Here is a 15,787-nt window from a genome sequence, read left to right as displayed (position 1 = left end):
CAGAAATGCAAAGGGAATGTGTTTTGTATTTGGTATGAAGTAATAGCAGTTGATTTGGACTCACCATTCAGTGTCATAATGCAAAGAGCGAAATGATTGGAATATTTTTCTTAAGCAGTAAATTGGACATATTAAGTGCTGAGGTGAAATTGTCTTGGGTTGAAATTATTTCGTATTCTCTCCTGATCCCAAAGTAGGCTTAGAGAGTGAAAAAACTTTGATGAATCTAGGCAGTGAAGGAAGGAGAAGTGCTGATAGATGATAGTAGGAATTTATTATCAGTTCAACTGAAATGCGTATGCTGCTGTCAGTTTGTTAATGCTTTCTCCTTCAATGCCAGTTTGCATTGGGCTTTTCAGGTTAAAGAAAGAGAAAATGGGGAAAAAAAATAAATTTATCTCTGGCACTAAAGTAATAGCTCTTTGCCGCCTTAAGGTTGGTATGCCATGTGCTTCTGAACTCTCTAAGTGTGGAGGCAAATGACCAGATAAACTGGCCTGTTGGAGTTGGAATTCAGAAGGGAGATTTTAGCTTAATATCTGCCTGGCAAATGCTTCCTGTGCATGGGTGCAGTTACTCCCTAGCAGCCTCAACAACAGCAAGTTTAAAAAATCCAGCCCATGATCAGTAAATGCTTGTGAAGAACGTGACCGGAAAAGATCTGGTTTAGGACTTTGTGTTATAAAAGGGTCACTTTTTTTCCTCAGTCTCTCAGAAGAACATTTATAGCAGGAGTGCCCTGTACTGAAAACAGCTTCTAGTAGTTCATATTTCCACAGATAATTATCCTGTCTTGCCAGTGATGTTTAGATAGGCCTTGGCATTTTCTATAAAGTACTGAAAATTAAGTACAAGACTTTGAAATAGACTCATTGTCTCATCTAATTGTTTTCAGTTGAAGCCAGAAAATGTTCTTTAGTACTGAAGCCCTTGCCAAATAATTGTAAGATCCAGATGGTTTAAAATTAATGATTGCATGTTCTGTTGACTCAGCTTTTTACTTTTGCAGGTTTTTAAAATTTAATTTCTTCGGAAAAATACACGATATCTAGTACTCTCAGAAAGTGAACAGCTTTTGTAAAGTACATGCAGCAGATATTAATAACATGTGCTGACAAAGTGAGTGTAGTAAGTCTTTACTTTTTAAATAAACCTACGAGTGTCATATAACATAAACTACTCAAGGCAGAGAAGCATCACAGTGTATCCATTAGAAGTCTGTTGTGAGTGATTCAACCTTGTGCCTCATGGTAGCACATGCAACATGGCTAAAGCAATGCGACTTTGTAACATGAATGTTCTTTTTCTCCTCCTCCCCACTCCCTGACCTGTTCCTGAAGACTATGTACGGTATGCCCATGGGTTAATATCAGAGTATATTCCTGAAGATCTGAGTAAGGAGTTGTTAAAATACTTGGGGTAAGTATTGTTCCAGCTGGCTTATAGCTTTACATGGCATGGATTAATGTCCATTTGGTCATTTCTGTTGAATACTGAGATTTGTTCATCAAGGCAGTGCAGTGAATGACAAAATGAGATTATATTTGCCACACTTGAAACGTGATTTTTCAAATGTGGACTATAGGTTATTTTTTGGCTTTCCTATGGTGTTAAGGACTGTGAGCTGGGGGAGATGTAATGTTAAAGTCGGATATGTCTGTTACCACTGTTGCCTGATGAAACCCTGAGTAATGTATCCTGTTTGAAAGCAAGTGGGAGGAAAATCCAAAAGAACAGTTTGTCCAGAATTGTCAAGCACAAACAGCAGAGCCAGAAATTGAGTCTTCATCCCCCCTCCTCTTTCCTTTTCCCTACTCACTCAATGCTGCTTGGGTTTGACTTATTTATCTCACCTGTGTTAGTTTGTATTTAAATCTGGAAGGTGAGCCAAATCCTCATCCTGGTGTTCCCTGCCAGCAGCAGACTTGGCTTGGATCATCACTGGGACTCTGCACCTACTCATCAGTTCAGTTTTGCTCAAAGGCTTCTGTTATGGTGGCCTTTGGAAAAGTGTGCAATTTGCAGCCTGAAGCCCCATAGTTTCATAAGTCAGAAATACAGTCCATGAGCTGCTTTTTTTTGCAAGTGCTTGCCATGTGTGAGTAGCTGATAACCAAAGCAGCATTCATAAAGAAGGATTTCCAAACTTTAGATTGTGCAATTCATCTCTCTTAATTTTTAATTTAAAATATTTTGTTCTGCAGGCTCCCAGAACTTAGAAGCCCAGCACCAGAGCCACCAGTGAAGGTAGGAGAACATTAAGATATTGATAGATGTGTTGTAAGTTAATTTTTCTGAGTTATTATTAAAACTGGACCAGACCAAGCACTGGGTACAATACATTAAGTAAGGTGGCCTTGTGAAAAGCCAGTCTGAAACAAGCTCAAGAAATTTACCAGGTAACTCATATTTTTAATAAGGAATATTTTGGTTGGTTTTCCTGCTTAAAAAGGGGAGGGAAAAAGACATATTTTATGGTTTCGGTCAGCAGTCTTTTTCATACATGTTTTGCTTATTTAGTTTTATTGAGGTTGATGGGACAATATGACCTCATAGGTTTTCTTTCATATATAATTTATGAGGACCCTGAAAGGGACCTCCTGGGTCATGGATTCCCAGACAACCATGTTGAATAATCTCTCATACACTGACCATTCTTCACTGTAAGTCTCATTAGGATTTTTTATTTCCATTACTTCTCTTGGAAGAGTGTTCTATAACCTCATTCCTCTGATGCTCAGAAACCTTTCTGTAAATTCCACCTTGAATTTATTCATGGCCAATTTATTCCCCTGCCCTTTTGTGCTAACTTTATCATTGTTTTTTGAAATTGAAATGGCTCCTTTCCTTCCCTAACATTAGTTCTTTCAATGTGTAAAGGGAAAACATATATGCTTTGTGTTTTCATTTTGAGAAGCCAGTTTGGTTGTGTGAGATGGGTTCTCCATTCCCTCATTGTGGAAACATTTCTTTACACCTATTCCAAGATGAATTCAATTGTTTCAAAGCAGGTGACCAGAAAAATGTGTAATTATTTCTGATAAAACCTTTACTCATACAATATGATGGCATTCTTCCCTTCTTGTCTTAACTAGAAATACTTGGTCCCATTACAGACTGGAATCCCATTTCCCTCTGTTGGTGTGTGATCAGATAATTCTCTGTTGTGCTGTGAATAGTTAAGACACACAGTTGGTTTGTTTTTTTCCACTGCAGTTTCTACTTGATCAGTTCTCAGATTTACAAGAAATTCAAGCAGTTAGTTTCTGCGTACATGACCTTTTGCTTCTTCTGTACATTTAATCTGGTTTTAATGTTTCCAGTCTTGAAGGTTCCCTGACTTTTTTACACAGTGTTAAAAGCTCTTTAGGTGTTCATAATGCTACTCAGTGGTGTACATTTGGCAAATGATAGCATTGTATTATTATCTTTAATTAGTAATTAACTAGTAATCTCCATGTGATCCAATGGCATCCCTTTCTGCATTATTTGCCTTTGTTTCCCTTTTCCCCAGTTTCTCACCTACCTTAAACTTCTTATGCAGTATTTGTTTTCTGTAATTTCAGCTGCTTAAGTGGCACCATATCAAGTCCTCTGGCAATCCCTCACATTCTGTCGCCAGAAAATGTGTTATATTTGAGAAAATAAAGGCAACTTAGTAGGCATTACCTTGTTTTGATTTTAGGCTGAGACATACTGAGAGCATTGGAGTTGTTCATCCTGGAGAAGAGAAGGCTCCAGGGAGATCTTAGAGCACCTTCCAGTACCTTAAGGGGGCTACAGGAGAGCTGGCAAGAAACTTTTTACAAGGGCATGTGGTGACAGGACAAGGGGCAATGACCTTAAGCTGAGAGAGAGTGTAGGTTTAAATTAGATGTGAAGGTGGTGAGGCAGTGGAACAGGCTGCCCAGACATGTGAACTCCCATCCCTGGCAGTGTTCAAGGCCAGGCTGGATGGGGCTCTGTGCCACCTGGTCTAGTGGAAGGTGTTCCTGCCCATGGCAGGAGGGTTGGAATTAGATGATCTTAGGTCCCTTCAAACCCAAACCACTCTATGATTCTGTGTTTCATTTACTCTTCAATTATTCTTCCATCTTTCACTTTTTTCCCCACTCTCTTCTCCTGAGTCCTACTATCACTTTTTCTCCCTTCTTATATTAAAGATGGGTCTGTGGCTATTCTGCACTATGGTCCCTTCCTGACAGAATATACACCAGGTTCTGGCTCTCATCTTGTATCTTCTGATGCGGTCTTCCAACCAGATCAGCATACTGAGTTTTACTTCTGTCTTGAATAGAGTGATTTCTATTCTCTCTTCTGTCCCTGTGTTTAACCTCTTCATTTTTATTGAAAATGATTTACTGAGGCAAAAGAGTTCTTCCATTTTGGGTCCACACATAGGTTAACTTTAATATCTATCCAATCCCTACAGTACAGCAGCTCCACTTTCTCTTTTTTAATTCCCTTTTTGCCTCTGTGGCTAAACAACCTTGTACTGTTTGTTTTAATTTCCTTTTCAAGGTCTAACTCAGCTTGACTTTTTGGCAGTTCTCACTTAGTCCCAGGATTACCTGACCCCTAAACCAATCTTTTTTTTTTTTAATATTTCCTTTCCCCCAGTCTTTTTTCCCCCCATTCATTAGAGACTTCTGCTTACACCTAGTGTCAGTTGGATTTTTTGGAGGATGAATGGGGGGTGGTGGAATGTGTGTGCATCTGTGTGAGCAAGGAGCCACATTTATAGTGTTTAGTCTGAAAAGCTTTTTCCTCCAAGATTTTCACCTTGTTTGAAGTCGAAGATCCAAAATCACTTCTTCAGTCTTTTTCTATCAAGTCCCTTTGCTTTGCCTCAGACAAGTAAGGCATATGGTTTGCAAAGTTTGCCCCCTAGAACCAATAACCCCATTTTGGATAATCCTTTCCATTTACTTTAAACTGGGAAGCCCATGTCTGCTGAAACGAGATTACCTATCATGCTGGCCTTTCCTGCAACGTCCCTGCTACTTACTGAAACAAAGTCTAAAAAAACCCTCAGTTCTGGCTCCTTCAGTGACTATTCTGTTTAGCAGCATGTCAGCTAGCACATAGAGGAATAATTGAGCCCTACTGTTATTAATAGCATTTGTTCTCCAATGGATATCCAAAGAGATCTGTTATTTCCATGTGGCTGGACAGTTGTTCTGGCTGCACAGTTACTTGGCCCTTTGATTCAGTTAAGAATTATCTTTATGTGTTGTAAGAAATATTAAGCACACATCAGGAGCCAATTGATAGTCATTAGCTATATAAGCATGTTAAAACAACTGTATTAAACTGCATGTGATGTACATTCCATATTGTGTACGAATACCTCTTATACCGTTGGGATAGTTCTGAGAATCTATTTTTAAAAACAGTTTCATTTCAGCAGTTTGGTTGCAGAGGAAATGAGGCTTAGAACTGTTCAGTTGTTGGGTAGTGAGACCTTGCTGAGGATTTGATTAATTTCCAGAGCACTGACCAGGGTGTGTATGATGTTTCTGTGTTTAAGTCCTTGCAACTTCAGAGATTAAAACACTCCTTTATTTCACAATCTCAGAGGAGCAAGGTAGGCTTATACATGGAAACTTCATCTCCTTCAGACTGTTTCTAATCACTTGTGTTGACATTTCTCTTCATGAGGACAAGGTGTATTATCAGTCATAATATATGATTATTCCAAAATAACGTTCTAACATGCATTTCCTGTTTTGGAAAAATAATTGCATGTTTGTACATTACATTAAACTCTGAAGGGAGAAAAGAAGTAGAAACTTCAGTGATCAGCCGAAAAGTAATGACAAATTCTCTTTCCTGAACAAGAACAAGCTGGGTGCAGCCTGGTCTTTGTGATTTAATAATTAAATCAAAATTGCATGTTCTTTGTATTAATTGTAAGCTGTTGATCTTGTGTTGTAATCATCACAGTGTCCAGTTTGTCAGCACAGGGAGTCTGGCTATTGGCAGATGATGAGAGACATTTACAAAGAATATGTAGGCTTTGCTACAACTAAACAGCAAATGTTTTGCTGAAATGCAAACATTTTTGTTATAAGTTTTAAAAACTTGTTTATCAGGTTCCAAAAAGAGGAGAAAAGTAATTCTTCATTAGATGGTCATTTGAAAATGTAATCACAGCGCAGTAAACAGCCTCCTAAAGAGGCTGATCCAGATTCCATTGAAATCAGAAGAAAAGGCTTCAGTTGGATCTGGTTCTAAGAGCTGAGAAATCTAGGCTGCAGACCTGACTTCTGTGCCAAACAGAGAGAGGGAGGGGAAGAGAGAGATATCAGAAGCACCATAAACAAAATGAATAAAACAGGATCTTAAAATGTATGGTACCATCCAAGTTGCTTGCAAAATCACTCTCTTTGGCACAAAAGCTGGGAAGGCCATGGTCTAGATTTCACAGGATATTAAGGAGAGGGTAGTAATATCAGATATATAATAATAATAAAAATACAGTGTTGTAAAATACTACATACTTTTTTTTCCCTTTTGGAAACATACCAGAATGTTTTCACCTTTAAACTAAACACATGCTCACAGTTTATGGAAAGAAATATTCATTTTTACTGCCTGATCATGTGGAGTGCTTAGAATCGTTCACGTGCATTATTTCTGAAGTTAGAAGTCACACAGCACATGCAGTCAAACTTCCATAATATACTGTTGGATTCAAGTGATAAATGAGCTATGGCAGTGTTTCACTCTTGCCAGCCTGTAGAAGCTAATTAATTCTAAAGGTTGTGAACAGACAACAGACTAAATGATGATCCACATGTGCTGGCAGATAGCTGCAACACTGGAGGTGCTGCACAGGTCTATGAGATCATAAGCACCACAGTTCCTTGACTGTCAGGCACTGACTTCCAACAGCTGCTCCAGAAAGCTCTCTAAATAGACTGACACCAAAGTCATGATCATGGCTGATTTCTAGCAGTCATTCATCAGAAGGCTAGGAAGAAAATGCTTCCCCTGACACTGAATGCTCTCTTCTGAATGCTGTCAGGATGGTTTATATTCACATGTAGAGAAGACGATTGCAGACAGAAATCTTCCACTCTTGCTGCAGATTCTTCAGTTGATTGCCAGTCCTGTTTTGGTGCTATGGTTACGTTTTAAAGCCAAAGCTTTGAACTTCCCTGTGTGTACATCATAAAAGTGGTTGACAGAGCAACTTCCTCACTCTAACATTTCAGAAAAGGAAATTGTCAGATGTCCCTGTGGAACCACAAGAAGACTATACTAAATTTAACAGCGACAATCTGAAAACCAAGAAGGTAAGCAAGCCTTGCATTCATACATGTTTTGTTGAAGTGTAGATGAATAGCAAATACTAGCACAGAGTGCATAACTTTCTCCTTCAAAACACATCACAAATACAAAACAAATACAAAATTGTCTGACATCTGTAATTATATCTCTTTGAACTTTTCTTTCAGGTTTAATGTGACAGTTTTAATTTCGTATTCCGAACTGTTTTGCCAGGCTGTATTTCACCAGTTAACATTCCAGTGAGCCTCACAGACTCAGACACATGTGTTAAGGTGTTTGGCTAATGTTTGCAAAGCTCTTTGAGATCTTTAGATGAGAAATCCTGTGGCTTAGTGATAGCAACTGGTAAATTTCAGTTACTCAAAAAAGAAATTAAGATGGCAGCATTTACTTAAATTCCAAGGGATGCTAGGACAGGCTTTATTTTTACCTAGAAATATTGCTTGTGCACTTACTTATGTCAACTTAATGAAGTTAAGTCAACACAGAACTTACTGATTGCCAGCTCCAACGCATGTTTGGAGGCCAATCCAAATCTGAGTCCAGCGATGCCTGCCACTGTACTATTCCTAGGAGAGCAACAGAGATGTGAAAAGAAATAGATCCTGTCTGTGTCTGCCAAAGCTGTGAGGCTTGTACTGGCTTATTTCTCTGAACATTGAAAGAAAATGAATCTTCCTCCAATCCGTGGGGAACTGAGAAGGCCCGCTGTGCTGGTCTTGTGACCTTCAGTCTAATGCTGACTACTCATTATCCCTTTGCAAAGAGAAGCAGCTGGTGACAGATGCATTCCTTCCTCCCCCCAAAACCCCAGATTTTTTTTTTTTACTCATTGCACATTCTAGTTTGGAAGTAGGAGGATTGCCCCCTAAGTGAAGGTGATAAATAGTTTAAATATGCGTGCTTCCCCCCTCCCCACATTATATGCTTTTGAACTTAGCATAATGATAGAAATAAACTGAGGAGAGATAATTCATTTTAACATTAAATAAGATTTACTTCTGAAGTAATAATGCACATTGATGAGAGAATCTGGGAAAGAAAAGATAGCCCTTGGACTCTGTACAGTATACTACTCTTTTTAAAATACTTTGGCAGTGGTTTTATTTGTAGAGTAACACAGACAATCATACAGTTGTTGCCTATCTCCATCGTATCCATAACCATCTAGCTGATCCCAAGTACTGTAATTGGGAATTCCTGCAGACTGAGGAGTATCATAAGGAAAGGTCAATGCAAAGTTTTCTTAATAGGGAAAGCAGCTAGAGATTCAAAGCATAACGCTTTAAAATACAAGAAAGGAGATCGGCTCTATAAAATGTGGTTCATAAAATGTGTTTTAGGCGTAGAAGTCTGGGAAGTTGTCCCAGTGGCCTCAAAAGTGCTTTGGAAACGTTAGTTACCTTCTTCATTCCTAGTTCTTAATCCCTTTTCCCTTTATTTCACTGTGCATAGTCTTTGATAGTAAATCAGTGTGAATTATTCATCATCCGTAATGCAGGTCTGTAATTCAGCCTGCTGACAGCATAATCATGAGATTGAGTTGGAGGGTACAGAATGCATCTGTTCTATTGCATGCATTATTCCTATTAATGTACACTCAGGGATTATCCCAAAGTAAACGTTTGATTTGGGATACCTCATCCTGCAGAAACGAGAGATGTTTCACCTCCTTCTCCTTGTAGTTGGTTTTCTGTCTTTGTTTGAGGTTAAGTAATTCAAGACAAGTATTCTTCAGTTTGAACAATCTCAAATTTGTTTTTTAATATTTTTCTCCTACTATTCAGTGCCTGCATCACATTATCTTTATGGCCGTATACTAAAAAAGCAATTCAACTTATTGTTTGACTTCTGTATTTAGGAGTTTGTAGCATCTGTTTCCCCCCTATGGAGTTGCTGTTTAACTGTTTCTGTTGATCATTTCACTCACAGGCAAATACCAAGATGTCTGCAGCACAGAAGGCTCTGGCCAAAGTTGATAAGAGTGGAATGAAATCCATTTCTGCTTTCTTCAGCTCCAAACCTAAAACATCAAAATGAAGACCTACTCTTTAAAGAATTTCATACAATGGTTATTTTTTATGTTAAGCTAAAGAAGTCTCCTGGAGTTTTTTGTTAGTATAGTGTATGCAGGGCATGTCTGGGTACGAGTGTGATGGAGAGATCTGTCAGCTGGCCAGGCACAGAGCTGCTGGTCCTTAGTGAGGCAAGGCAGTACCATGATATCTGATTTTCCAGCCTGGATTGGGAAGATGGCTCAGCTGCATTAACATGGTGCTGTGAGCTAGAAGCAAGGCTTAGCAGGGTACTATACTGTGCTGCTCCTCCTTCTAGAGCAAGCCCAGTAAAGCCCACCATGGAGTTTTCTCCATTACACTTCATTCTAGGTCAAAAACTTGCCCACCTTTGATGATTTTTTTTCTTAAATTCTTAAGGAGCGTTATTTTTTTAAAACTTTCTGAAGTTTTTTACCCAGTGTTGCATCAGAGTAGGATGACATCATTGCATTTTTATTTTGACCCAAATGTAAGCGTTGATGTAAGCGTTGTCACTGGTATTTTATCGAGGCAAGGATACTCTCTGTATTGGGATTTGGGGCGTATTCAATATGCTGGAAACAAATGGCATTGAATGTCAGTGTATGTGTAATGCAATAAAGTGCTTTGTGTAACAAACTTGTGCTTGCTGTATTTGCTGTATGCTTCAAAAGCTAGGTTGGGTTTCAGCACATTTTTTAAGTGCTTTTGGTATTTTCCTGTATATAAATTTTAATCCTTAAAGAGTTCTGGCATCTCTTTGGCTTTACGTGATAAATCTCTTAGCGCATAGCAATATAGGGGTATTTTTATGTTTAGTTCCAAGGTCAAGAGGTCCTTACAAAAATAATCATGGAAAAATTGATTTAAAGGCAAGAATGGGTGGGGGTTTTTTTAAGAAGCCTGTTTGGCATTGGATTCAAAAGCTTAAGTATGAGTGTCTTAGATAAGGTTTAGTTTTACAAAGTTTTGTTCAAGGTAGGACTGTTACTTAAAATGCACTATCCACTCTTTTCTGTGTTCTTTCATCATTACAGACTATTCCTGTATATTTAGAGGGATAGCTGATGATGTGGCTTCCCTCAGTCTCAGAATTGAAAAAGAGATGGAGTCACTGGGATCATTTGTACCGATCTAGCCAATTCTGCACAATAATCAATCAATGTCATCCATCAGTTGTTGCACTGAGTCATTACTGTAGATCAACTACGATGTTTGTTTTTGAATGACATTCTTAAAACACATCAGTCTTTGCTACTTCAGCTCAGTAAAGAATCTGCTTGTATCCCTTGATCATGCAAGTTTTAGAGAAGTTAGGCATTTCCCCTTTTTGAGTAACTATGCCATTTTTCCACTTCAAACTTACTTGCTGTCATTTACAACCCTTGGATTACGATGGTGCCTGTTAGGTTAAAAAGCTCTGTAGTGCTCTATTCCAGCCAGAAATGAAAGAGAAGTCTTGCCATGTGTTCTGTGCAGTTTTCTAGTTCTTGTTGGGTTTTGTGTGCCTTTCAAATGGATGTTTTCTACAAAGTGTCAGATGTAGTTTGCAAATGCACAGAGGGTCAGCATGGCTGGAATTCCAGATGGAGGAAAATACTTGGAAATCTACAGAATTATTATCTCTGATAATAAATAGCATTTGATGACCCCAGAACAAGCAATTGTGGTTGTGAACTGGAAGGGTTAAATTCCAGAAAACATTCAACTTCCCAAATTCATGTGAGTAGAATCATGGGATGCCAAAGTGATGGCAATTTTGAAAAACACCTGTCAAAAATGCAGGATGATGCTATGGGAAAAAAAGGAAAGAAAAAGAGCAGGCACATTCTGTTAGGTTAATGGAGAAGTTCTGTGCAGTAAGCAACTAGTTAGGGAGTGTTTTGGTAGAAAAAAGGAGTTTTGTATCTATTAATGAAAAGCCAGTTCTAGAAAATGCTGAGAAAGCAGACAAGCATGGGATGGGTGCTTGTTGGAAAACCAGGAATGGGAGAGGATTATGTTCGAAACGGGAACTATGGGGCAGAACAGATACATGATAGAAGCTCTTCTGGATATTTAAATATGCTAGTTTTAGGAATTTGGATTTTAACAGTTCAAAAATTTTGTGAAATAAACTTTCCAAGAACGCCTTTTCATTGACTGAGCTGTTCAAGAACCTTCTATGAAAAAGTCACAGCTTCTCTGGTCAGAATTTGGGACAGAGAGACAACAAATCTGATACAGATGAGAGGTCTTTGTGCTGACCTTCTGGTACTTCTTGGGTACCAGATTTTATTTTTTCTTGCTCTATGCATGCCTTTCACATCTGCTGCTGTGCTCAAGGACTAAGTCTAGAGTTCTTCTTCTGTGCAGGGATGCATTTTGCTTTAGTGCCACATCTCGACTTCAGCTGTCAGCTATGCTGTAACTTACCATAATAGTAATTTTATTAGTGACTGTACTTTTGGTTAAGCATGAATTTGTGCATGACAAGAAAAATAAGCCATTTCCAAAAACCATTAGAACTTTCACATGAAAACAAAACTTTTCCCTTTAGGAAAGCAAGAAATACATTTAGTAAGTTTGAAACTTCCTCGACATGTATCTGTAAGAAGTTATGAAGAGCATAAGGTGCCAAGTGCATAAAACAATATTTCCTACCACAATAAAGATTTAAATATAGTTACCCTGCTTGGCCAGCAGTAGCAGTAGATCATTATGAAGTGTTGCTTTGCTATTTCTTCCTTGGTTAGCATAGTATAGAGCAACATGCCAGGGCTATTATAGAAATGTGGTTTTACTTTATTTCTTTTTCTGGGTTAACATGACATCTCTACATGTTCATGTAAATATCTGATGAGCTGTGATGATTTTATAGTTGTTTATCTGGGATTAAACAGCTCTCACATTTTCACTTTTTTGGACTTTGCATAGAAAATGGATTGACATCAGTGGGCATGGAAAACATGGAAATTCAAGCACTGACTTAGGAATATTTAAGGGTCAAACTGGCACATCATTTTCAGTCTTAAGTAATAAACTTAGTTCTATTCGTAGAAGTGATTGGTGATTTGAGTATTTTCAGTGGAAGAGGTGGCATAGTTGGCAGAGCTTGCATTCAGATCTGAAATCTGGAAGGCTTCAGTGTGCTTGTTTTCAGGTGTTCAGTGGTTATTTGAATAAAGTAATGTTTTTGATTAGGGTTTTCTCTTTACTTTGTAGATGCCTGAGAAAAGACGTGCAAAGAAGAAATGAAAGGAGCTTAAGAAGACTCACTTGTATTATTGTAACTCTCCATAATCACAAAGCTGCTTTTGATGGTTTCTTTTACGCACTTTCTGAAAAATAAATGTTTGACATCGGACATGCCCCGTTCCAAGAAACAGCAAATCTCAGCAGATTAGCATTGTTAAATATGCGGCGTGTTAAACATACTCTGCTTCAAATTTTATAGCTCACACACGATTGGTCTATCGGGCCCTTCCAGGAAAGCACTTACGAGCATGCCTAATGTTAAGCACATGAGCAGCGATCCTCAAGTCAGCGGTGTTGTTCGTGTGGGTAAGTGCTTTGCTGGATCAGTGCCTGCAGCCCTGTTAGGTGCTGAGCATCCTGATCCATATCCAGCAAAGCACTTACGTCCATGCTTATCTTGAAGTGGAAGAGCCAGTCTAATATTTGTGCATTAGTGCTCGCCATAAAATCTCTCTTGGCACAATGACTCATATGCTTAATATTAAGCACCTGCCCAAGTATTTTGCAAGATTAGACCAACTGCATCCTTGAGCAAGTCTTAAATACTTGATCTTCTATGTTTTGTACTCATTTTTTTAATAGAATGTGTGCTTTTAGTAACTGTAATTACAAGTTTTAGAAGCTGTATAGCAAAATATGTTTGTATAGCATGTTTTATGCAATTTCTTCTTTCTTTTTCAAAAGTCCAATGTTCAGTCAAAAAATCAACCAAAATGGGAAAAAACCCAATATCGACTCTTTATAGGACATTTACATTTTTAAAAGTAATTTCACTGAGTTTGATTTACATTATTTTGTCCAACGCTGACCAGTTTTATAGCTAGCTCAGGTTATGTGGACAGTGTGACTCTTAAGTGCTAGTGCTTCAAGTTGGTTGTATGTTCAGAAGGACAGATGGAGAAGCTGTATTTTTTTATTTTGCTTCTTTTATTCTAAGGGACTGAATCCTTACAAACGTATATAAAATAACATGTACATTTTGTGTTAAGAACTAAACCAAAACCTATGTAATTTTTCAGGTTAAAAAAAGTACCTAATTATCCTTTATTTATTAATGTAAGTGGCACTTTCTGTGGAGTGAGCTTCAACCAAAATGTCAGCCTGAGTCTACATAAAACATGCAGAAAGTGGATGCTAATGAGATCCTGAAGTGATTTGTGTCATATGCAGTCTGATTTTCTTGACTTAAATACCTGTATATCAAACTACTGTTAATATATAACTCCTTGCTGAAGAACTTTTTAAAGTTAGTAATTGACAGGATTTTGAACAGAATGAATTTTACTTCTGTAAATTCCAGCTGTGACAGTTCACAGATGCCTACAGCAAATAACCAAAATGCTTGGTAAAGCTTGAATGTATTTTAAGCGTTCTAGGTAAAATGTAAAGAAATATTTTACATCAACACTAGCAAATTTTGCCTAACTTTGAGTAAAGAAGAGCTCCAATAAGAGTTTATTTTGACCTTGCTGGAAGCTAAATTCCAGGACAGAGGCAATAGCTTATTCAACTTTCTTTTCAACTGATTCTGCTCATCTCTGTTTCAGAATAGGAAAAACCTGAACTATTCACTATTTAGAAATCATATATGAAAGGAAATGTAATATGAATGCCTGTTTTAGGAATTTGCACTGAATTATTTTTGCTAGTCTGGTGAAGCAATGTGCACTTTCTCTTTTTAAGGAAAAATAATTTTTTAACATCATTTTTAGGAATACAGCAAGATTATTATACGGGTCCAAAATGAAATTTCTATTTTTCTAGCTTACATAAAAAAATGTTTGATGTATGAATTAAGATTATATATTTCAGTATATGGTTCCATATTTTGTAAGATTTTATTTTTAATATATGTGCAAGAAATAAATAAATGCCTTTGGAATATTTTGCTGATTATTTCTTCACTAGTATCACAGAGGAATGCAAAGAAAAACGCTGTGCAGTCAGGCTGCTGATGCTGTTACCCTGCACAGGGTAGTCAGTAATTCTTGGACTGAGTTGGAGGAAATAATGAGTCCTGATATAAATACAAATCTAAAAGTTCATTTAGACAGATTCAGTCTAGATGCAATTAGGCTAATCCCTGAGGACCTTACTGTACAGGTTTTCTAAAGAGAACCCATCTCTGTCTATATGCAGTTGCTGGCCTGCACACTCTGGACATTTTCATTTTCGTGAAGATGGTGGTGGATCTTTGAGTGTTGGTGGATGGGATGAAGAGAGTGGAGGTGAAGAGAATGATGTGATTATTTGTGTGACTTTTTACGTACTTTGCATTCTTTGCCATCACATATGTGATACATCGGTGCTGCATCACAGACTGACACAGAACTGATAAACAATTATCATGGTTTTTAAGAGCAGACAGGTAATAAAGCACAGAGGAAAAGCTGTTCCTCTGCCAAAACATTATCCTGGTATCACCCTGATATTGTAAGTGCTGACATGAGGCTTCAAGGCTGTTAGGATAGTTACAGTCATTGCATTTGTAAAATCCAGACAACAAGGGGCAAAGCAAAGATGATGGATATTTTATTTGACTGCCAAGTTTATTTATTGATATTAATGAAACAAAAAAAGAAAAGAAGTAAGGCTTGTACCATTTCATATACCCATCGCTCACCAAGACTTATCTGAAGAAAGAGAAGTACCAGTGCTAACAACAAAGCAATGGCATGGCATCTATTTAAATATGAAGTAGCATTTACATTTCTTAGTTCAATGAAGTCACTTTGCAAGGCATTGCTAAGACTAAGGAAAACAGCACATTGCTTTACATTCTTGAAGAGCTTCAGTAGCTCAAGTGTCCAAGCTGAGCTCTCTAGTACCCTCTCTGTGCACAACTGTTGTCTTTTAGGGTCTGTCACATTGCAAATTGCGCTAATTTTTCCAAAGCTCCCTTTTAAAATGCATTGCATACCCTGAGACAGTTGCAAAGCAAGCAATGGTGTGTCAGGTAAAACAATGCCCCTGTGAGGCTCATCAGTTTTTAAAAGGGGAAGCTAATAGGAAGATGAAAAGTTCTGCTTTAAAATTTGGCTTCTGATTTGGGATTATGGTCATTGTTTTGTTCATCCTTTTTTCAATCTGAGGACCTGGTTCTTTTTCAGAAGGTGCTAATTTGTTATAGTCTCACCTCCCCTTGCCTTCAGGCCAATTGAGCAAACTGTTTCAGAACAGGAATCCACATTCATGAGGGCAGCCAAAATCAAAACTCT

At 37.9% G+C, this 15,787-nt stretch overlaps 1 protein-coding gene across 3 annotated transcripts in view; it reads left to right on the top strand.

Moving 5' to 3' along the window:
* Positions 1 to 9,971, top strand: part of RNASEH2B (ribonuclease H2 subunit B) — a 37,481-nt gene extending 27,510 nt beyond the window's left edge. For 2 of the 3 annotated variants that reach the window (XM_059493893.1, XM_059493892.1), the window contains exons 8-11: positions 1,341 to 1,419; positions 2,205 to 2,247; positions 7,221 to 7,301; positions 9,229 to 9,971. In XM_059493893.1, the coding sequence (XP_059349876.1) occupies positions 1,341 to 1,419; positions 2,205 to 2,247; positions 7,221 to 7,301; positions 9,229 to 9,336 (311 nt within the window). In that variant the 3' untranslated portion in view covers positions 9,337 to 9,971. Of the gene's footprint in view, positions 1 to 1,340; positions 1,420 to 2,204; positions 2,248 to 7,093; positions 7,306 to 9,228 lie in introns of those variants that run through there. The other variant, XM_059493894.1, reaches the window with a different exon arrangement.
* The last annotated feature ends 5,816 nt before the right edge of the window (positions 9,972 to 15,787 follow it).

The sequence above is a fragment of the Ammospiza nelsoni genome, chromosome 2 (assembly GCF_027579445.1).
Source record: "Ammospiza nelsoni isolate bAmmNel1 chromosome 2, bAmmNel1.pri, whole genome shotgun sequence".
Taxonomy (NCBI): Eukaryota; Metazoa; Chordata; class Aves; order Passeriformes; family Passerellidae; genus Ammospiza; species Ammospiza nelsoni.
The sequence above is the reverse complement of the archived record's forward strand: the minus strand, read 5'-3'. Positions and strand labels throughout refer to the sequence as shown.